The 25111-nt window shown below is 40.2% G+C and overlaps 1 protein-coding gene across 5 annotated transcripts in view; it reads left to right on the forward strand.

Moving 5' to 3' along the window:
* LOC106158321 (uncharacterized) overlaps positions 1-25111 on the forward strand; it is a 61454-nt gene that overhangs the window by 7463 nt on the left and 28880 nt on the right. For 4 of the 5 annotated variants that reach the window (XM_086997920.1, XM_086997922.1, XM_086997921.1 and 1 more), the window contains one exon: positions 12181-12260. The exons of the other annotated variant lie outside the window; for it this stretch is intronic. In XM_086997920.1, coding sequence (XP_086854046.1) covers positions 12181-12260 — 80 coding nt within the window. The remainder of the gene's footprint in view (positions 1-12180; positions 12261-25111) is intronic. 5 annotated transcript variants of the gene reach the window in all.

Raw genomic sequence — 25111 nt, forward strand, 5'->3', positions numbered from 1 at the left:
CGTGTGTGTGTCGAAACGTGGGGACAAGGGTGAACGGATTGAAAGGGCTTCTCTACTTTGCTGCATTCAGTCATAAACACAGTAAATAGCACGTGTAATAGGCGGTATGTTTGGTGCAGAACTATATTAAATATATATATTATATTATAAAACTATATTGGTGTGAATCCAACAGTCCTTGTCTTTGCCTCGAGGGACTTGAAAAGCGTCGCGAAATATACCGTGTGTCCAGAGATATGTGTACATGCATATCCGTATAACACTTGTCTAATACACCGCATTTTAATATCATTTGATAACGTCTTAAATTTGAAGCAAGCACGATGTCTCGAAATGATATCAAGTGTTTTCGGCTTATGTAGAAAGGTTTTCCACGATATTCCCTACTTATTCTTGAGTGCAGCGTTTTACCGATATCACAAGAGGGTGAAAAATCTGCATAAATATCTAACAGTGATTCTCATGCCGTCCATCATCATCCCTATTGATGAGTACAGGTTTACTGTCGTTGCTTATAATCACAAAAAATATCAAATTTATTCTTTTCCTCATTAAGCGTATGCGTGATCATGTATAGTTGATCACCGAAGTTAGTTTCTCTTGCCACTTACTCAAAACGCCAATCAAAAAAAAAATCGTTTACGGAGCGAGCAATAACCAACCACCTTTTAATGAATATACCAGTTTGTTATGGTATTGACAGTAAAGGTTATCTCCAGTGCACCTACGTAACAAGCAGGGCGTACATGTAAGTTTAGTTATACGCAGCATTCATATATATATACAAAGCGTAATGCCGCAGGGAGACTCGCCATGGCTGGAAGGTATTCTGTACTCATTTGAAAATGTCCCAATGTCGCAATTCCTACGTCTAGATCTCGTGCAAAACTGCTGATCCTTCCGTATGATAAGCCCCCTCAAATGAAAGTACCCTGGTCGATATTTCCATCTGAAACGGCGGGACGACCAATAAGTCTTATTGTCTGGCCAGGGATTTAGAAGTAAATGCTTTAATTATAATTGGTATAAATTATCAAATACAAATGCGGGGACGGGCCAAGTAATGATTCTTAAGATGAGAAAAATTGCTTTTTATCGACGAAAATTCGATTTGTCGCTAAAACAGTATTTTGCATTCTCCACATCCCCAGATGATGCTATAATATATTATGTTGGAACTGCAAGAAACTCATATATGCTAGCGCTGTTCAGGTTCTCTTACTTCAGGATTCTAATGACGCTTTGCTATCGAAAGGAATGGGGTATTCAATGGGATATTGATAGCCTGCTGACGTAAATACATGCTTATCCAATGCTTTCACATTTTGTCTTCACTTTCGAATCTGATAAACTGATTAACGCGTCAAGATAGCTTGTAAACGAATTGGTATATCGCATGCTCTAGAATTAATTGCATATATATTCAAAACTCGTGTCACTGAACGTATATGATTTGTTTCTACAGAACAAGGCTTGTTCGCAAAGAGGTTCGCTTCGGAAAGGATACGGTTACATTGCGTTGTCTCCCTGTTTTTCAGGTTTGCGCATATTCTTTTATTTCATCGCGTTGTGTGCTAAGGTGCATTAAACAACTACAATTGTTTATTCACCTTGTTGCTTGTACTTCGTTTTATAACTGTTGTACGCTGCACAGTCATCCAACTCTTAATCGCTTTAGAAAATATGTTTCACATGGTCAAGGTATAGATGCAGATGTGGCGTTCATCATTCTGTGATTTATATAAGTGAACACGTAAGAGATGCTAAAGCACGCGAACTTGGGGTTTCTGAAGTCCTAGCGCTACTCCCATGAGCATTATATGAACTAGACGTTGGAGCACGAAGTTTGAATATAAAATAGACACGTAAGCGAAGCAAAATTATTCGACCTTGGTCTCTGATGTCCTAGCACTACTGTCATGAGCATTATATACGTGGGAGCAAACATACTAAGATACACAGATTGAATATAAAATAGATCACCGCTGTACTAGTATTTTTGGTACGTATTCAGGTTGCAGTATCCTTTGCCCTAAAGAAATCGTTTTTGAAATTAAGACCAGGGTAATAGCAGTTGAATTGAAAGTGGATAAATTAATGACACTAGTCATAGCTATTTTCAGAGTTTTTACGTACATGTAAGTACTCAGTTTTTTAGGTGTGTTTATTGCTCTCATTGTTGGGTGTTGAAGTTACAGAGGAACACTAATCGTTGCTGCTTAATTGGGTTATTTTGTCGATAAAATTAGTAAAGATTAAATGACTGGATTTAAAATGAGATAAGTATTTTTTAGCAGCTCGGTATTTCATTTTGCTTCAAATGAACGCATCTTAAAACGGTGGCCTCCGTCTTTCTGACTTGGTGCAACCCGCTTCTGATCCCTGAACGGGGCTGTCGTCTGCATTTAAACGGATCGTTTGTCACGCATTCCTTCCTCAAAAGCAGCTGTGTTTTGACTGCTATTTGTGAATTGATGAACATATGGTCGCAACGTGTCTAGACGAAGTAAATAAGTTAACGAATTAAACGCTGTGCTTGGCTTATCCAACTGCTTGCAGAGCGTACATGTAGATTATAAAAACGGCCTATTTTTAGTCTGCTTAAGTGCGTAGCAGTTCTCCAATAAAATAGAGCATCGACAGCTTATACTTGGCTAAGGCAGCAGTACATTCTTTATTGTTATACAGGCGCAATATTTCATTGAATCTGACTACTACCGATTTCCCTTGTGTCAAAGATCGCATTCACAACGAGTTGAGACAGGCTTTACAAATCCTGGGGACTAAATATGGCGGATCTACATGAAAGAAAAACCGCCTAGTCTCTCCGCCTCTCACACGCCTCCCCATGTGTCGTCCCAATGGAGCCGAGATTTAATGACTGTCCCCCCGCAGGGACGACGTGTGGGGAGGCGTGTGAGAGGCGGAGAGACTATTAAAAGATTAGGCGGTCACTAGATTACTGTCAGCTTGGCCGGCTTAAGCGTCTGTCCCGCCTACTAAAAGCTGTAAGGGCTAATTAACTATGGTGCCCGCTCGGCTGACTGCAATTTAGCGTGAACCCCAGGGAGTTAGGTCGATCTAAATCTTAATCTTAAGATCGATCTAAATCTCTGGGAATGCACCCCTAGTTTGAGTTTATATTTACGCAATATTAAAAAAATAGCCTGGACGATCTTGTTGGATAATTTGGTTTCGTTATTGTGGGTAGCTATGTTGTGCATTCAACAATTGAGGAAGTGGGTCGGGGGTGGGGGGTGGGGGGTTAGGTTTTCCATGGAGCCCAAGAGAAAAAAAAAACTGTAGCTGGCGATCACTAGGACTAGTTTACAGAGTAATGTCATTTATGAAAATTCATCTCTCTCTTTCTCTGTATGTGCGTGGGTGCGCGTGTGCGTATGAGTGCGCGTGCGTGGGCGCGCGTGTGTGCGCGTGACTAGTGAGGTTTATATGAAGTAGGCAGGCATCTGTCTCAGTAATATAAATGGCGAGCATGTGCGTTAAAGATATAAATTCATTTAACCGGAAAAGTAAATATACATAATCCCGACGAGAGGGCAATAACCCTCCGTGAATTAGGTCATCTTGATCAATACCGCACAGGAATATGACCTTAGCGAGGTCAAGCGGCATTAAATAAAGACAATCCATCTATGTTGGTGGTACGAACAGTTCTGTTAGGATATAAGGAAAACTCATTATTTAGTTTAAAACTTATATACACAAGTGGTAAGTCTGGGTGGACGCCCAACCCATTGATCACCAGGCACCTCACTTTCCGGGTTCGGGATTCTGGTAGGGATGGGGGGGGGGGGGTGGGGGGGGGGGGGGGAGAGGCCGATTTTGAAACCCCTTCAACATAGCTGAGTAATGCTCTTGGTATACCGAAATACACCATGCAGTCTTGTAATGTTACCAGCAAAAATGTTTTGGCAACATAAGGCCTGGGGATCTTGATTTTCGATATAAAAGGTTTATATTATTAGAGCTCAGGCGAGGGAGGTGAGGATTTCTGAATCCGCCACTATACTTGCGCGATAACAATTTTTAAATTCTTACTGAATGAAAATTGTTTTGAGTTTATTGTATTCAAAATATTTATAACAACATGACTGTATTATTCTTTGAGGCACGGCTAACAAAGGGTTTAAAATATTTTATTGTAACTGGTATTTACAAAAAATGAATAGTCATATAGAGTTCTGTACATTGCCATGCGCGTGACTGCATGAGTAGGCCTACATATGAAAATGGTTGCCGACCATGGAATGTTGTAAAATGTACTCGACCTTTCCTCCCCTCTTTTTTGTTTGAAAAAAAGGCAACACACGATTTGGTCACGGTCCCTTGGTCCCGTCTGAAGTCATTCTACCGTGTTATGAGTCCTCTGTTGTGAAACTATATTAAGGAATACGTCTTCCAGTTTTATATGTACCCCTTCACAAGGACGTACCAGGCAGATTCCTAGACGCATCATATAAACTGTTATTATAAAGTCTGTGTGTGTAGAATACAAATCTGTTGAATAAGAACGTGTCAGCTTTGATACGGGGCATATTATTACCAGCAAGACTATATTCTTCTTATCACGTATATCAATATGCGCCCATGCAGCTAACACCAGTAATCTTTGTTTAGCCGAGATTTGCAGTCACATAGCTTCTAGTTTCACGTGAATAGCTACCGAACTAGTTTTCTTGAAAAATGTACCGCACGGGGGATTGGAAATGCATATAATGGAGACTCACTGCCGATTTCTCTAATGTCCAGTGGCTCTGGTAGGATACACTGTTCCAAAGGTATTATATATTTTTTTCACTGGATATCCACAGATATTTGTCTGGCTATTCATAAACCGTGTACATTTCAGGCCATGTGCAGTGGGCATTGCGGTACAACCTTGACGTCGTCATCCATTCGGTGTTATGTAGAGATTATTGTTTAGACCTAAGCCAACTATCACCCCTTTTCCATAGATTAGATCGACCTACTTTAAATCGACCTAACTCCCTGGGGGTTCACGCTAAATAGCTGTCAGCCGGGCGGACACGGATGTTAATAACCGCCTTACAGCTTGTAGTAGGCGGGACGGACATTTAAGTCGGATTATCTGAAAGTAATCTAGTGAGACTCCCCGCGGGGATAGATCGATCTAAAATCTTTGGGAATAGAGCCTTGATCGTACTAGCAGGGTCGATCTATCTCAGCGGGATTCTCGCTAAGGGGCAGTAAATGTAATCAGCTTAATTGTCTGGCACGCCCCCTCGCAAAGCAACATGAACAACATCATTCACAAAGCTTTCCCGACTTAACTCAAGTGCCTAAAGTTACAAGATGGCGTGCCAGATATTTAAGCTGCGTAAATTGAATGTTATTAGGCGAGAATCCCTGGTGAGTTAGATCGATCTAGCTAGTACGACAGGGTTATGGGAACGGTACCTAAGGCATGCCTTCTTTAAAATCTGTGTGAATTCCCCTTTAATCTGAGGTCAGACATATTGTTGATAAGTTGGGTCAATCAAGGACAAATGTCGATTCATGCTGGACGGACAAAAATGGCAACTCAAAGCCCTTGCTTTAGCAACTTAAACGGCATACTGTGTGTTCTTTGCATAAGCGAAAAAAACATATATAAAAACATTCTTATGATAATAAGCGTTGGTATTATTTCCGCCGCTGGGTTTGTCCAAAGGTCATTGACCCTGGCCCAGGAAACCGTCAGTGATATCACAAAATAACGCGCACCCTGGCGACAACAGTCATTTACGCACATGGAAAGGTGGCTCTGGGACACGTAAGGGTAGAAACATATGCCTTTTTGTCACGCGCACATTGGGTGCTATTTAGACTGAGGCAGGGTCGGGTCGGGGAAACAGATATAATCTCGGTTGTTTAAACGCCTATTTCTTTAAAGTACACTCGTTGTGCAAATCTTAAAACTTGAGTTGGAACGACGCGTTTTTCTAGCCTCCACATAGGGTAATGCGTTCAAGATTTCCTTTGCTACATTATCGAACTGGGTTGATTTTACACAGGAGAGGTTTAATATCAGTAGGTCATTTTCACGCCGATTGGTAACCATAAGCAATGTAACCTGTACCGGTTCCCTTTGTCATGCCATTAGAAAGCTACAGGGCTATGTCGGGCGCATGGGGTTCGTTAAAGGGAGAACAACTCTCTCTTTTTTTTTTTTTTTTTTTTTTTTTTTTTTTTTTTTTTTTTTGCAATCCACATTTCACATTAAACACATTTTAAACAGCTCATAGAAATATAATCAATTTAATATTACCACCAAACCGGTGGTTATCCCAGTTATTCTGAAATCTGTGTTTGCCATAGGAACACGTGGCCTCTACAGATGGTTATCCTCTGTAATAATCTCTGAAGAGATTAACACACACACACACACACACACATTCACACACACACACACACACACACACACACACAAAAAAAAAAAGAAATTCAGGGACTAACTCTGAATGTCGGACCCGACTCATTAACCAATGGTAAGTATGGGAAAAATTCCGTTAACTCTAGTAAAATCTGTATGTTGGCCAAAATGAAAACTGTATTCTTATGTAATGGCCAGACTAGTAATTTGTCGTTCACTTTAAAAGATGTGAAAAGTGCCATAGTCTCCTCCACGTTCTTAAAGGTTCCATCAAAAAAGTTTTAAGTTTAAACTTGATTGCAGTGTCCATTTTGTACCCCTCCTCTGTACCTTGTGGACTCCCCCCATTCCCCCCCCCCCCCCGCAAAAAAAAAAAAAAGTGTGTGAACTAAATGTTAATTCCGTTGCAAGGCTCTCTCTCTCTCTCTTTTCTCCTCTCTTCTCTCCTCTCTTCTCTCTCTCTCTCTTCGTTTGTACTTTCGTTATTTCATACTAAGACTCTTTCACTATAACCGTCTTGAACACGACCTAGATCACGCATGACTCACGGTATATTGCAGTTGTATAAAAATGATAAACATTTAAATAGATGGCGGTGTCACGTCTGTTGAGATTCAAATCACCAGAAGGGACTATTTATATATATTGCTGTTGTGTTAGTATCATCGCCGTGTTTTCTTACGAAGGAGACTTGTCGCTCAATAACTTCCTGGTTTAGGACCTGGAGTTCCCCGAAGAGACTATTTTTAGCTTTCATGTAAAGGCAAGGAGGCGGGAGAACCGTATATGCCACGTATATGCCACGTATGCTAGCAAAGGAAAGGTTTGGCTTAAGATTGCGAGATAAGTACAGGTATGGCTATTTCTTATTAACAAAGTGCGTACAAGAATGCAAACCCCAAGTATTTTTTGTTAAATTTTAAAGGTGAAGTGAAGCTGAAAGTGAAGTTTCTGAGCCGATGGACCACGTATATTGTTCTTTTTTAAAAACTATAATCAGATCTGTGAGCAATATTACTTACTCTGGGAAAAAATGATAATGGCAGTCCCTTATAGGAAGCCAGACGTCTATGCGGGTACAGTTTTTACACCTGGCATTTATGCATACATTGACGTGTTTGCCTGAAAACTGTTTAAGACCGAGTTCGTTTTATGATATCGCTGAACCGTTACATTGTTTATTTTCCTGAGTATAGCAATGACATAAATGGGCGACCATTGACGACGAATAGAGATTGCATGGATAGATAAAAGATAGAAACTTTAATGGTATTGCTATTAGGTATTGAATAACGGCGTCCGCTTCTAGAAGTAAGGGTTTTTATACGAGTTATATTAAAAACATGGATGGTAATAATTTGATTCTTTATTGAAATCATCTTAAAATTAAAGTTTCTGTTATTGTTGTATACAATACAGTACAAGAAATCTATTTTAAAAAAATGCATAGATATTATAGCCAAAAGACGTTGCATTGCAAACTTAGCTACCAGTATCAGTAACTCATGTAATAAAACAATGTGAACACAGAAGTGAATATACTTTCCAAGAAGTTTAGGCACCTATACGATAAAAACATTCACCTCAAGACTTGGATGTTTTACTTTACACAAATCTAATGCCTTTTTAATACAGATTAAAAAAAAAGAAATTATCGTAAATCTTAGTGTTTTGCTGCCGGTTCTCTCCATCAGCCTGTCCAGTTCCCCGGCCATAAGCCATTTTTTCCCTACTTCTAATTTCAAAAATCAGAAAAATCATGCGTGTTATTTGTGCGATTTTTTTAAATTTTTTTTAAAAACACTTGACTGTGTTTTATATTTCATTTATAAGGGTACATGTTGACTTTCACCATTTTTATCGTACTTGACGTCCTCACGAATAACGCGATTGTCCCATGAGTCAGTATGGCGTAGAAATCAGAAATGGATGTTTGGCAGCATTGACTATGTGCAGTTGCTTTCACTTCTGTCTAAAGGTAAAAAAAAAGTTTAGGGTAAAAAAAAGGCAATGTAATTTTGCTTTATTGTACACATTTCCAAAGGCCTTCACTTTGCTGTTTGTACGTGATAAAATAAAAAGAAATTAGATTAATGGTATGATTTTACATGCATGTACAAAAAAAAAAAAAAAAAAGAGCAATTTTTAGTGATTTTTGATAGACTAAGCCAGCAATAAAAGGAACATGAAATAGGGTTTACGCAGGATGTCACCGTGGGAATCGCGCCCTGCTGCTTAGTGAACTATGCTCTTTTACTTTTATCTTCTCACACTGATCCGACTGATAAAAGAATAATATACAAAGAGAAGTTAAAGCAAGTCCAGGGCTTGACATTAAGGGTTGCGTTGTTGCATTTTGCAACCTCTTATTTCTCTCAGGCAACCATATCTTGACCAGCAGTCGTCCGACAATGCAACTGATTCCATTTTGAATACTTTTTGTTTATTGTATGCTTTATAGTGTGTTTTCTGGCATTTGCTCCTCTTGGTAAACATGTACAGCAGTTGTTTGGGTTGATTATGAGATCGCAATAAAATATTCACGTATGTTACGTTTTCTGTAATCTCTTTTCGTAAAAAAAAGCAGTGAAACTGGCACGACCTTTATTTAGAATTATTTTTGAATCTGAAGTATCAGTAAGAAAATAAAAAGTATTTCATTGCATGGTTGGTAGCCCCCCCCCCTCCCCCACCGAGCCTAGTTGGGCTCAGTCACAACCAGTTGGAGAAAAATTAATGTCGAGTCCTGAAGTCCAACCCATACCAACAATACACTTAAAGCTCCTTTTGTTTTTCAGTAGCTGATGTAGCAGTGCATCTGTAGTTAATATACATGTGTAAACCTCGTTAAAATATATTTACGTTGCTGTTCATTTGTGTTTTTCTTTTTAAACGCGGGTAATGTGTATTTGAGCAACACGATTAAAGACGGACGCGGAGTGGGGATTTGATTAGTCGAAACGATGGAGAGTGTGCTCGTAATTGGCAATCGGTGACTTAACAATACAGAGAAATTGCTCCCAGGATATCTGCTGAATTTAAGACCACTTCACAACGACAGTTATTTCTTAGCAGTGCAGCTGCACCGTGTTTTGCGAGGCACTGCAGTGTATCGGACCAAATTTGCGGGCTAATACTCTGCTGTAAAACTGGCCCCAACTGAATTAAGGCTGTGTTCAGATTAAAAGTTATCTGTCCAGCAGGCTCGATCTATCTCTGTGGGGATTGTAGTTTAAGTGCACTCGCTGTAATCAGCTGAATTGACTGGCCCGCCCCCTCAGGAAGCTGCGAAAGATAACCCCTAGTATGTGGAATGGGCGGGCCAGACAATTAAAATGATTAATCAGAGATAGATCGATCTTGCCGGACCGATAACTTTTAATCTGAACACAGCCTCATATAATGAATAGAATGATGCCTCCAGTCACTTTCTGTGCATGGTATTCAGTGTGATCTATATAACGCCAGTGGTTAGGTTCTTATAGCATTTTGTTATTTCGAGGCGCCATTGCTAAGCACGGGAGGCGATAGCCGCGTGCCAGAGCGCAAGGGTCGTGTCCTTAACTTAACAATGCAGCTTTAACACTTAATCTGTATGTATTTACAGTACTGCGGAATCTTTAATTGCTTTTATACAGCACACACACACACACACACACACACACACACGCACACACGCAAAGAGAGAGAGAGAGAGAGAGAGAGAGAGAGAGTTCTTAATCTCTTATTAAATACACTGATTTCGAGCTACCTTGAAGGCATTTACGGTACATGCGGGCACCGTTTCTTCTGGTAAACGATATCAGCTAATTGCAATGCCGACAAAAAAGTAGCATTGCTCTAACAAGTTAACATGTTTGCCCACAGTGTTGATCTGCCTATACCAAGGTGTAGTGACAGAAACCGATACGAAACGTTCGTCAATCACGGGGGAGGTACATCGTAGTTTCTCTTCCGGAGGAAGTGAACGCTATTAATCTGTTTTATAATAAAGAAACCGCAGACAAGAGGCAGCTCGCATTCCCCTCTGTGGGTTGGCGCTTTGTGCGTGCTGGTAGAACACTTGGCATTTACCTTTGGCGTGATCAGATTTCGCAGAGGGAGCCTTTGTTTCCTGAAAGAAGATAGTTGTCTTTGGTATCGAACATCCGTAGAATCCTTTGCTTACCGATGATACCAGAAGTCAATTGCAAAGGGCAATAGAAATTATTTGTCTCGGTGACAGTCGCATTTATTTATTTATTTATTTATTTATTTATTCTGCCAAGGAGGCTATGTTTTGCCTGTGGTGGTTTATAAGCAACCAGCCTAACAAAAAAAATTATGGTCGGGTTTTGACGACTTTTTTAGGATTGGTCAGAAATGGTTTCTTGGTGACGGTTCAATCAATTATTGATCAATGGCAATGGATCTGCGGAGGAATGCGCTCTCTGATTTCTTTCCTCGGTTACAGATATCATTATTATCGCGCAGTTGAATACGCCACTGATTGTGCTTAGAAACCCTCGGTCCCGGAAGAAACAGATTATGAAGTGAAAAGTGAAAAGAAGAATGGAAACTCATTTTCAGGTTTCGCTCTTTCTTTTCATGTGATAATTCCCGTTGCTTACGCAGACGTCAACAGCTGTTTCAAACCCACTTCATCCTGTATATACTTAGTACCAGCATGCGCTCGCCATTAGGTTTCAGAAACCTTTCACGCGCGCTGGTAATAGAGGACCGTTTTAAAAGACTCTAAAACTAATAGTTACCATTGCCGCACATGGCGTTCCTGAACCATACCATTTAACAACCGTAGCGCAGGTCGCGAACAATAAACCCCGATAGGAGGTCGCAGGTAAGATGTCCGTTTCGCACATAAGTAGTTCATATTGAGAATTTAGACATTTGAGGTACCGATAAAAGATTTCACAGTAAACGTGATATGATTTAAATACGTAGTGAGGATATGTTACGGTTTTACTTTTTCCTGCGTATATGCACATGTATTTATTTGTTGCCAGTCTAGAATGCAGAGGCGCGCGCGCATGTTTGTGTCCACGCGTTTTGTTGATGATCGTCATCCCATTGCTGGGTATAGCATGTGACTCATTTCACGGACCAATTGGATTACCATTCTCTCTTTTTTGTTGAGATAAGCTTGATGAGGTTTGGGACTCGTAGTTCGATGGGTGGTCCATTATATTGTACGGACCCACGAAAAAGGTTGACAACGAGAAATGTCGTCCTAACTTGTATGCTAACGCACCTGCGTATGGTGACATCGGCGTTGTTTGCCTAGTTGAACTGACGGTGTTAATTGCAATAACAAAATGTTTACGTCAGTGGCGTGACAAAGCATGTTTGCAGTGCTTCTTGGTGCTCATTAGCAAACTCATTAAGAAGAATAAAGATTCTTAACTCAATATGTGCGCTTAACCGTGCTATATATTACTCCACTGTGATGTAATCGGTCGGGTATCGTGGCCGTTACCTGGCACAAATCGCCAAGCAAAAGGTGGTTGTCAAATTATATACCGTTGCTAATAGTAACTTGTTGGGTGTATGCGCGGTTTCAGAGAACAGTTGTCACCATTTTGATTAACTGTTTGAATGCTGCCACATATATTACTCGGTGGATTCGAAAAGAAGTTTCTTCTGATGTTGTAAATATGTTATCATTCTTATGCCTAGCAGTCATTAATAATATAGCTTGTGGTTCGTCATGTATATATGTTTATATGCTTATCTCTTTCGAAGGAAGACGAAATATGGATTCACCATTCCATGGTTTGCTATAATTTCAGTTAGCGACGCAACCGCCTTCATCACATTCGGAACCAAAGGATCCGCCTGTTGTTATTTTAGATGATCCCATACCTGACGAGTAAGTATTTTACAACTAAAATTAATCTTCTTACATTCCTCAGCCCCTTTGTCTCCAATTTTGATTAGATTTACCTTAAACGAAAGATACAGCAACCAAGTAACATGTTGCTTGCAAAAAATAGTTTTACACGACCATTTGATTAAAACGTATTGGTAAATGTTCTCATATGAAAACCATATTAAGTGACGACACCTAGAATACGCATGTGAAATAGAGCATTATGACTAGTAGCAATTAGGGATAAGCACGTTCGAGTGCAAATAGTCGAAAAACCAGTTTTTGTGCACGTGTCACAATGACATTCGTTTCACACGAATTATTGCTTTGACTAGACACTATTACCCCAATGCCAACAGCATAGTCGTTTGAATTATTGTGTGAAAATGGCAGTCGTGTTTATCTGTTTGTGTTCTCCGCTCTGTCAGGTCATTTATGTTTTAACATTATGTATTATCTTGGGTCTCATTTAAATTACAACCAGTTGCTTGCTGCATAATTCCGTAATAGACACTGAATAGATTGCCCACAGGGATTACGCGGCAAGCTTTCAAGTGGGTCGGCCATGTTTGATCCCTGGATCTATTAGTCCGTGGATCATCTTTGGTTGTGAAAGCAGCTTTGGCTGAAAATAAATATCGAGTTTATGCTGCAATAATAATGTACATCATTAACACGTGGAAAGGATTAGTGCACGAGTAAGAAAAGTCGATCTTAATCGTCGTCGTCGGGATCAGCCATTCACTCCAACGAAACGTTATTACCGGTACTACTACTGCTCGAGTTCGGCGAAGCTTTCGGGGTGAGTTAGGCATACAGGCGACCAAAAACTGTTCACCACGGTTTCTTTAATGTGTAATTTAAACGTCTGTCTATAAACAACACTAGTGCTCACAATTTAAACTCAGAAAAAAACCAGGATTTGGGAGGCCATTTGTCACTTCCACTACAAACAAGCGTGACAGGCAACCCAGGTTAAAATGTGTCCTGTGTCATAGATCACGTGATTTCGCAAATGTGTTATTGCATCCGGAAAGGTGTATAGAGTGATCTTGAGTACAGACGAGTGTGTATAGAAGGGGCGCGGAAAACACAAATGAGACGACTGTACAGGTAAGCGATACGAAGCAGACTGTATTCTCGGCGACAGACAACATTGCCTGCAAGTACTGGAAGCTCAGAGTTCATTTTGTTAAAGCACGTACATAGAAGTATACTTAGTAGGAGGCATTTCTTTATTTTCAATATTTGCACTTTCAATTTGGATCGTAGCGACGAAGCATAATGAATATGACGCCGTATATAGTGTGGCTGTTTTGCTTTAAACGTTTTTCGATAATTGCTTTCGAAACGGCTTTTGAAACGGAGACATTTTGTTTCGTCACGAATTGTGTGGGATAGATTAGATCGAATGTCCTCTCATTCACCCTCGTTAACTTAACCCATGTAGAGATTTCAATGTTGAGCACTATTTTACGATTCGTTATTGACGCTGGAAGATATACGGGTCTCGTGAACGGAAATGGTTGACTTGATTGCCTGACAAGAATTTTTTTACACCAGGTCATGACAAAAGCCAATTTAAGTATGTGAAACACATTTCATGTTATGGGCCATTCGTTCATACAGTACTTTTAGAGCAAAAGTCGACTTGTCATAGTCAGCTGTCCAATTTTATCTGTTGAACTTAATCCCCAAAACGTTTGACTCTTTGTGAAACTGCGCCGCCCCCCCCCCCCCCCCCCCCCAGATCGTGCGTCCATTTGTCGGGGTAGTCGAATGATATCAACATCCATAAAAACGGTCTTTGGCGGCACATCGCATTCTAGATATGAACGTACATAATGTCGGAGCATGTTTTTCATTGAGTGCGACAACACTCATGGCTTCAATCGATAGCTTAAGCACTCTCGTTTGTCTGCTTGCTGTTCTCGTTAAATACAATACTCAATTGCAATATTATAGAAACGGTGTGGATTGTTTGCGCCAGAGTGACAGTAGTAAAAACATATACTGGGGCACTTTCCAAAGAATGTTATTTCCGCAGCCGAGGGTTATCGTTTAGGTGCTTAATTTATGTAAAAACTGATTGCCTTCCTGAACAAGTCGACAGCCTGACCTCAGACAACATACCAAAGCATATTCAAAATGCGAACAGGCTAATTAACAAAAGAATTACATTTGCAAACAATGGGAACCTGTCTTAAATTACACCCAGAATTGGTAGTCACATACAGTTAGGTATGTCTTAATGATCCGTGTATCTAGACTAGGTCTCTTGTTATATCGTATTTTCCACATGTTTGAAATCATTTTTAGCTCCATTGAGAGAAGGAAGGGGCGGTAGAAGATACCGGTTTGGTAAAAATGGTTTTTGCGGTTTGGTACTTTGCTACTTGAGTATCGCAGATGCGTCGAAAATGTCTCTCCTAATCTATCTTGGATACCGTGTGCTCTAACAGCGTGGGCAAATATATCTATTAATTCTTCCAAATTAAAAGGGGACTGTTGGCCTCTGTATTTTGCTGTATTACCGCAGTATTGTTATGTCACAGTTTTTGTCCTTGTACACATTACATGCAATAACAGTGACCCCTGTATGTAGGACAGTATTGCTGAATTATCGCACTACTTTTTCGTCACAGTTGATGCCCGTGAGCACATTGCAATGGCAGTGGTCCATGTACGTAGAACAGGTTTGCTGTATCTCCCCAGTATACGTCACAGTTGTTGGCCGTGTTCGCATTACATGCAATTTATTTATGATTGCAGCATTTTATGTTAGATCAATTTATCTTGTCCTAAGGAGATGACATGGCTGTATCATGATGGATTTTGCATTGAGCGCGTATTGCTTTTTTACTATTGATTTTTTTTTAGTCAATACATCGACTGCTGCTATATTTATGTATTATCATCAGAACAACTTCCGGAGTTTCTCAATTGGGCAACAGTGTTATGTAGTAGAAAGAAGGATAAAAAAGGCTCAAGGTATGCTTATTGGTGGTCATGATTGTATTTTTCAGATGAAGCACGTATCACCAAAATGAAACAGTGGTTACAGTCAGACAATATATATTTAATACAATGGAAAAATAACGTGCGTGTCAGCTGTATTGCTTTACCGCTTGCTTTTAAAAGTTTGGCTCACGACATTTTCTCTTTGTAGCTGTGTAAAGTGACTATGGGAGTAGCTCGTGCGCGTGGCCTACGTAAAAATCCGTCGAAAAATCTAATTTGGATGCTGTGTGCCGGTGTGACAGGAATGGTAGTCCTAGGAGTGGAAGTCAGGGGTCCCATATGATTAGTACAGGTTAGCGTCAGTCGGAAGTATTGGGTTAAACATATGTAGGAGGAATATCGCCTGTACAAAGAAACGGGGATCTGACTACTATACGGTTCCTAGCGGACTACCATTCCTGTCACACTGACACTGTCGAGGTCCGGGTTGAATGCGACAGAGAAAATTGGACGCTGGTTTTAATTTTGTACTGAGACCTATTTCCTGACGTTAGCAAGTGTACAGTAAATTAATTGCACACACATGCTGAAAATATTGACAAATATGTTAAAAAGTGTATATGTTGAAGTATGGTTGCAATAATGTCACGTGTAGGCTGGGAGCGTGCTTTGCGCCTTTTTCATTTCATAATCGAAGAGGTTATATCAGCTAAACACGAAACGTTTGCGCGCCATGCACATTGATTTAATTACACATTCGTTCAGAAGCCATGACGAATTATATATTAAGTTTATATTGAAAACTTTATCGCCCAAACCAGACGATGTCTCCCATGCGGGTACGTACAGAATACCGCTCCATTTATTTATCAATATTGCTCGACTGTCACCTCCACTGACACGAAAAACGAATCTTAAATCCACTTACCCGCCATAAATATTTAATGCCGGTAGACGGCAGGCGGGCATGTGGGGAATATAATGGATAGACTATTCCAAATTGAAAATGCTAACCGCCTGAGAGGGTTGCCGTCTTGTTCCCAGTCAGTTAATGAAGTTCTAGCTCGTTGCAGCCTATCTCGTTGTCTTTTCCACACAAATTCCATTATCGTATTGTAATGAATGTCCTGCTTACAAGACAACTGGCGTGTGAGTTTTTTGACGAAGCTAATCAATGAAGTCAACATCCTTCGTAACCTGAGACATTGACCGAGGCGTCCACATTGAATCTGCCGTACCAGATAGTGCGAAGTATTAACAAATTAACACGCCTCAAAGTATAGAATAATTTTTGAGGTAAAGCTATTTTGTGAATCAGACTTCAGAGGTTTTGGTTGAGTAGGTTGCGCAGATTTGTTTTTTCAGTATATATATATATATATAGTTTCCACTTAAGACGACTTTAGCCTTTTCGATTTATTTATTTATTTATTTTTAGCTATTTTGTTAGGGGAGGGGGTATAATTTTTATGGATTGCACGATCATAAATGTGCAATCCTTCTAAATGTGTAATGACGTAATCGGACAAGATGTCCTGCTGGGGATAATGGAACCCTTAGGGTGTTGCGCTTACTTTTTACCCTCCCCCCCCCCAAAAAAAAAATAAATAAATAAAGAATAAAAATAATAAATAAATAAATATATAAATCAAGAACAGGCATGAGCTTTTTCGGCGGAAACACGGGATTCTGCGTTTTTCAATTCAATTCTAAGGCCATCCCCGGATCTCCGGCCGGTTAGGTGTTGGGTCCCATGATAATGTTCAGAGTTTTTTTTAACTTAGGCTCATGTCTGAAGAAGCAAATTAAATTAAAAAAAAAATGAAGTAATGACAGGAGAAGTCGTCAACCAAGATATAAAGAACAGTTTCATAATTAAGTTAAACCTATTATGATAATATTGGTGTTAATGATGACAATCATTCAATGAAAGAAAACATTGTCGACACAGGAAGCAGTAAAAGAGTATGACTGGGTTCCCATGCCTAGATCGATCCGTCTGGATCGGTCTAACTTCCTGGGGAGTCTCACTAAATTGCTATCCAAATCAGCTAGGGGGCAAAGATAATTACCCCCTAACAGCTTTACTAGGCGTGACAGACAGTTAAGCCGGTTAAGTTGATAGCATTTTCGTGAGACTCCCCAGGGAGAAAGATCGATCCAAATATCTGTGGGAATGGTCCCTATGTTTTACGTATTATTGTGGCAATTAGTATGTTATAGGTATTATTTGCCACATCGATTGCCACGGGCAAAACACCTTCTTGTGCATTTTGTTAAACAGCTCGAAGATGGTCGTGTAAGGAACGCATTAAATGAGTCATTCACCTGACAACCGGTCACATGTACTTTGAATATCTGAGTCAAGACAAGCCCGTCCTACGTGGCTGATGCTGACGGATGAGGTGAAACGGTCGTAAATATGCGCTAAATAATTTCCTGAATCACCCCTCCCCCACGCGAGAGAGAGAGAGAGAGAGAGAGAGAGAGAGAGAGAGAGAGAGAGCATTTGATTCGCGTCAGTGACGCGCCGATTTAATACTTCCATTGCTGTTTAATATTACATCTGAATTACTTTTGATTTCACATTAGAGGGTTCTTTAGTGTAAAACGGAAAATAATGGGGCAGTCACAATTATGCACATTTTACACAAAATATGTGCGTCACTGATGCGACTCAGATGTTCGCATTTTTTATGGCATGCCCTGCCTCAGACATTTGACTTTCGCTTCTTAATCGCCTGAGGTTGTGAGGCGAATGTTAAACCTGTGTAAAGCAGTAGGTTTGTGCAGACACGAGAGACGTTTAAGCCACGCCTTAGTACCATCCTATGGCAATTTCCAACTCGGAGAATGTCAACTACGTGAACTCGCAGTGGCTCGTTTTTCATTATGTATGCTCCTAATGCTAACACCACGTATGGCTTGGCAATCTTCCAAAAGAGACGGTAAAATACATTAGTCGTGTATGACCTAGTGCATAAATGCATTGTCGTATCAGCGAACAAAATGTGACAAGTCTACAAACAGCGACACGCCGTCGTGGTTTAAGGCATATAGGAATCATAAACATTATAGGGTACATATACATACCCTAGAGGTTCAGTTATATACCAAATGTACTTTTGCTGATTATACGGAACACTGCGCAAAAGCACCCCTTAACGACGTGCTTTTTTGGTAAATATTTTCACTCAACTTATGAATTATCGCTTCGAATGTGTCAGGTATGTTGTTAGAGCCAGACTATGTAAATGTGATGGATCGGGACGCCGGTGTTTGGAAAACGACACCTTCATTGCTGCGGTAGGATATTCCTTGCCGTTAAAAAGTCACGTCTCCTTACTGCATCCGTGACGTCAAGAGCGTTCTTATGACTCGGATAGGTAGGTAGGTAGAAGGTGGCTTGTTTGCGTTGCGGGTTTCTTTCACTTCGATTCTCCAGTTACGCCAATTCTTTGTGCAAACCTGTCATACTGGCAAGGGTGTGGAAAACTTTTTGACTCCTTTGATTGCTACTTTGTCATTTCAGTTTGAGCAATCTGAAAGGAATATAATTTGCACGTATGACATAGCATGGAACTGTTTCCACGTTTTGAGACAGGTGTGCCATTACCGGAGGATCTAGATAGCTCCTTGGTGCGTTGGCTCCACACAAGGCAGCATTTGTGTACGAAGTTAAGAAGGCCGTTTCCGTTGTATGGAAACGCATAAATTACAACGGTATGTTGACTAGATTGTACAGTACCGTGCTAGGTAGGCGTCCTGTATTCAATAGTTTTCACCAATTGATCACTCAAAAAAGAAAAAGCCAGAGAAAACGTTTATGAACTTTCCTTTTAATTTTAGTAAGTCTGGAGACATATGAATTTCACAATGGAGTGTCTTGAGTGGTTATGTAGCTTTATGCACTCCTAAACGTACATGTATGTGGTCTTCCTGTGAGGGTTAAGTGTTAATTTATAGGTTCACACCAATCGGCCAACGTCGGGCGATTCCGTAGCTGACGTCACACTTTTTTAAGGTCTAAATTAGGAAAGATAAGTAACTTTGCAGAGATGTCGACATAGAAAATACCATTTCATAACAGTTTCAAAGACAGTTAGTCTCCCTGGCGTACTGTTAGCAGTAAAAGCAAATGACCCCACCGCTTGGGACACGGACGAGTTTAATGTGCATAGAAAGTAGACTGCGTTTTCTTCTGATATCACTTATTGGGCATAAATGAAGAAAGTTTTTATTTTTTGGTACAGTGTTCAACAAAGGGTCTCATAATACAGTCCTAGTGCTTTTTATTTAAACAGTGTAACATTTATTATTCATATATATTTTAAAGTTTTGCTTGGGAATGGATGGTTCTAGATTAAAAACAGTGCACTGGCATAGTATTGATTAAACCAATAACGTTACTTAATGCATACAATATCTATTAGGCAGAATAACGAGTAATTCAACATAGCGCAATAGAAAAACATCGTTCTCCCCTCTTTTTCAAAATCATACTTTATATTCTGTCGTGTGAAATTGTACCATTTTATGAGGTCTCTGGAACGTCTGACAATGACCAGTTCAATAACGCGTGAATGTATTCAACCATCTATTCAACTGCTAACATTACAGCGTTTGTTCACCGCCGATATCGATTAAACCATCTGTAACGAAAAGCGGATATTTTCTTACATTATAACTAATACCAAGCAGCTTCTGATTCCTAAACGATTAGTGTTGTGTTTGTAGATGTTATGACGTCACTTAATGTGACGTCACATTGTTAGATAATGGTTTGCGGTCGTCATAGATCTGTAGTGGGACAGCGTATTTGATCACTAACCGCTAACGTAATTATGTTCAGGTAATCTTGAATGCTATTGATTATAATCATGGTGTAACACGTTATTTGTGTAAGAGAATGGATCGCCGAAAACGAGAGATTTAGATCTGAAAAGACGGTGTGAACAATTGTCGTGTGACGAGGTTGACCTGGAACCTTGACTTACTAACAACAACAACTTTAACAGGATCACCCGTATTATTTTAGCAGGATAATGGTGATGCTAGATGTGTTTGATTAAACGTAGCCGTGTCGCCGACACGAAAACTGCTCATTATCTCGAGGTGAATGTGATGTATTTTTCGACTCCGCAAGTCAGTTAAATTCTCATCAGATACATGTACTAAGAGGCCGTGTGCTATCCCATTTATCGACCCATACATCCTCATATAACACGCTGCACTGACAGACGAGATGTTTTTGTTGGTGAAGAAAAATATATCTCTGGCCGCGTTCAGATCTAAAACATCGTATCAGCTTGGTCGGGGGGGGGGGGGGGGGGGGGGGGGGGGGGGGGGGTCTCGCTAAATTGCATTAACTGTAATAAACTTAATTGTCTGACACGCCTCCTTGATTAGCTAGGGGGTAATTAACTTTCTAGTGAGCTCGGCTTAATTACCTCCTAGCAGTTCAGACATTTAAGACGTGAACAGTGATTGCAGGGAAAATCTCCCTCAGAGTTGGATCGATCCAGCTAGCACAGTGAGTTTATCTGAACGCTCCTCATGACACTGACATTTATTTATGTATTTATTTTTTTTATTTATTAATTTATTTATTTATTTTGCGTGCACATTCTATATATCTGCCCGGCACATCATTATGGTGTTTGTCTGTCCTCTGTTACTTACACGGTATTATCTCTCGAGAAGCCGTGTCTCTGCCACCTGAAACAGGTGAAAACATTCTGCCATTACGGAAGTATAGGCCATTCAGTTCACGTGCATATCTCATCTACATCGTGCACATCAATGTTATATTCGTCCCCCATATTATACTTGTTGTCAGTTACTCTGTCGCATCAGTAACATAAGTACCCTTCACAGTGCACAGTATTGATAGTAATAATACCAAGTGTTATCCTTGGATGGTCCATTAAACGATAATGCTCATAAATGAGCTATTACCAGTATTGACGTCAATCTGTTGACTGATATCATTATCAGAAACGATTGCATATTTAGTTTTTTCGCATAGAGCGGTATACTTGAGCCATGCGTTATACACGGTAACCTTGGGGGGTTCTAACACATTATTACGCCTTGGGGGGGGGGGGGGGGGGGGCTTTACCACCTTTCACAAGTTCGCAACAAATTCGCTTCCTGCTGTTAGGTTAATTAATCCATTCATTAATTTATTAACGATAATTGCCGTTTGCTAATAAAAGCCTTTGATTCGGGAGCACAAATGCACAGATTATCGACTCCAGCCACGAATTAAGTACCCCAACGTGAAATTACTTAATACAATCCCAGCGTTTTATTATACAAACTATTTGGCCAGCTTCCATCCGGATCTCTGGATGTATACAAAGGCCCTTTAACAATTGAATGATGACCATGACCATGTACTTTTTTTATTTAGGAACGGTTTGGCCATTTACTTTTAAGAGAAATATGCAGATAGCTCTTTACAAACAATATTAGACGTGGAGCAGCACATAAATTTTCAGTATAAAGGCCATATCCAAGATGGCGGTAGACAACACGTATTGCTCGTTTTTCGGTATGATGTGACATGATTTCGTGTCCTCGTTTTGAGTAAATTCCCTTGTTAGATGACAAGGAGATGGAAACGCGTAGCCTTTATATAGAAAATGTATCAAATGCCTGCTACTAGATTTATCAGTTATGAAATACTATTATCATTGACTATTTTTTTTTTGTCTAGAGCCTAGCCACTTAAAAAATCTGTCTTAGTGGTCGTAAGGTTGCTTGAATTCATTTCCGAAACAATTCAGTCGGCCTAAAGTTGAGACAGTGTGTCGAAATGAACCTGCGATTTGAATCCTATTCGATAGACAGAATGCCGTCGGCTCGTGGGCGACAGGTATTCATTTAAAAGGCTTTTTTTGTCAGTCCAGAACGTGTGTTATTCTATGCAAGCTGCGGTTTTGTTAGTTTTTCGTGATTTAGCTGCTGTGCGTGGTGAAACAGGATATCCGTCGATTGACGCAAAACCATTCGCTGTTAAAGCTGAATTTCATTACACTTTATAAAAGGAGACGACGTAGAAAGAACGGTTCAAACTAAGCTTACTTCAGACCGAAAATTGGGCAAACTGGCGTCTCCAGATGACCCCTTTAGATTTTGAAATATCTGAGATGCTGAATGCGGTTTCTCTGTGACATTAAAATCTGAAAACTACAAGGCATATAGTTATTGTTGACATAATAAACCTTTTGAAGGATGTCCTAAATTTTCTTTGTTTTTCAAAACACGACATTACACATATTGGAAAGAAGAATCAGTTGATAAATTCATTCCGGACGACGTTCAGACATCGTTCTAAGCAGGGTATGAACACCTTTTGATATTTTTTATCCGATCTTGGTATGTTTAAACGAACGAATGAGTGAATGCAATAAAGTTGACCGAGTCCGTCTTCGTTAGGCATTTCACTGCATCATTTCGCCCTCTTCAACTTAAAATAAAGTTGATTTATTGTGGAAAGCAGTCCCCTTTTGAATAGAACTTTTTAAATGTATGCGATACTTGAGAGTTAACTTAAAGACTCTACCTAACATCTACTGGTATTATTTCCTTGTCATAGATTTTTTCGTCCGTAATTTTTATCATTTATCATGATTTGGGGCGAGCAGATCGATATTAATCAGGCCAGTATACGTATTCCAAGCGATGTTTTTAGCGTTGTTATCTACATAGAATAGCGTTCTACAGAAAAACGCCGTGTTTGATTCATCTCCGTAGTCCATCTATAACGGTTGCCTAATAGCGCGTTGCGGTGAAAATGTCGGTCCGTTATCGTCCTAGTGTGACCGGATATGCGTATTATACAAGATCTGCGCCCCAGGATCGACTGTGACCCAACGTCCCCCCGATGCATAATCCGGTTTGCACCGATTTGTACAGGTAAACCACGTCCTAGATTTCCATCCACTTACGTCAGGCTTACCTTAACCAGTGTGAATCTAATGGAAGATGGATTCTCTGTTACACGAGCCCAGTTAAGTGCTTGATACAAACATGAAAAAATGGTTTTCTTGTTTTTTTAAGACTATTACTTTTATTCTGATGCGGCGTTAACGGTTGACACTTGTTTGATAAAAATTAGCTCATATGCTTATTCTGATATATATGCATACTTTATATGTATGTCTGTTGTAAGCGTGATTAAACCGGTGTATAATCAAGAGGGTTGCTTTCCCCGTTTTATTTTTGTTATTATATGTGCCATGGGAATTGGAAAAAAAACATGACTTACGTGTGTGCTAAAGGTCGACCCATTCATGCGGCAGAATGGAATCCTGATAAACGGATAGCCCAATCACGGAGTCTCGTCACTTCCTTGTTAGTAGAAAAGTAATTACATTTTCCGCAACAGCTTTATAAGGCTCCCTGGTTTAATGTATCGGGAGGCCCTAATCAGGATCTTGACAGCCGCTACCGTTCTGAGTCTCTTTTCACACCGAGCAGTGTACTTTCCTTATTAACTCTGTCCCGGTGTAACGAAACTGAGGGTCCGAGCAACAGAAAGTCCACCCTCCAATAGTTATAATGGTTAGGGTTAGCCTTACCTAAGTGGATTAAAATGTAGGGCGAGGCTTTCCTGTACAAATGAATGGGCAGCGGACTATCTATCTGAAACCTTCTAAACTAAATTTTCTCTACTTAGTCCTTTTAAAGGTATGCAGTGTGCCTCACGCCCCACCTCTCTTACCGTATGCTTTTATTATTTACATTCTGGGCGATCGCCTGATTAAATATAAGTAAATAATAGAAATGAAAATAATAAACTGATGTAAGATTTGTGTAATAATTGTCTCTGACCGGGGAGTCATACTGACCCGTGAATTGATGTGTCCTGGTTTGTAGGCCGAGTCTGTCTTGTTCAAATCTCTACATGTATGTTTTTCTAAGAACGTTCCTACTTTTGATAGAAATACAAGATTTCCTGTTGGAATGCTGCATTCCATACAATGTGTACGCGTAACTTGACACATAACTAAAAAGTTATCAGGCATATTCTCTGCTGTATTAGATCGTATATCACGTCGATAGTACAGAAAACCGGCAGTGAACCGCTCGCATGATTTGCCGCAAGCTGAAACTCGTGACTTTATTATCAATAGCCGGGAATCGTTTCTTGGAAAATATCATTAGAGAACGGCGCTTTACTAGGGTGTTGTTTGAGTGCTTAATTCGTGCGAAAAGCTGCGGGAAAAAAAGATCGATACGAGGAAAGCATAGAGAACCGCGCACGCATTAAGAGCTCGGCTCGCGTAGAACTGACTGGCTACCGAGTTTTTTTCAATTTCATTCATCGTGTCGGGACAGATTGCGGTGGAACTCGTCCCTCGATATGTGACAATTATCTGTGCTGGATGTATATGTATATAACGTAAATGAACCTTGCATTATATCGTGAAAGCAAAACGGATCTAGCAGCCAGTACGGAGAGTTGAGCTTGGTTGCGTGCGAAAAGTTCGCTGAATAACAAACGGCATTGCTTCATAAATTCGACATATGAATGGCGGCAGTTGTCAAGTGAAATATTAAATAAGGAACACAATGTCGGAAAAGAATGTGTACCTTGGCTTCAAGAATGTGGGCCTACAGACCGGAAGTTACGTCAGTTTGGCGTCCAGCAGCGCTAGGTACCAAGGTCCAGTTATAGAGGCGTTTCGCAATCTGACGTCCGTTTTACCACCACTGACCAACGGGAAGGACGCTGAGAATGCGGATTGCCGCCAAAAGACGAACTCCCCAATGGACTTGAAGCCCGTTATTTTGTCCGGCTACACTGATCCTTGTAGCGTGGCTGGTTCCAGCCTGATTTTAAACGGGTGCTCAAGTTCCAAAGAAGGTTTTTCGGAATT

The sequence above is a fragment of the Lingula anatina genome, chromosome 10 (genome assembly GCF_051362555.1).
Source record: "Lingula anatina isolate TDL-2025a chromosome 10, LinAna3.0, whole genome shotgun sequence".
Classification (NCBI taxonomy): Eukaryota; Metazoa; Brachiopoda; class Lingulata; order Lingulida; family Lingulidae; genus Lingula; species Lingula anatina.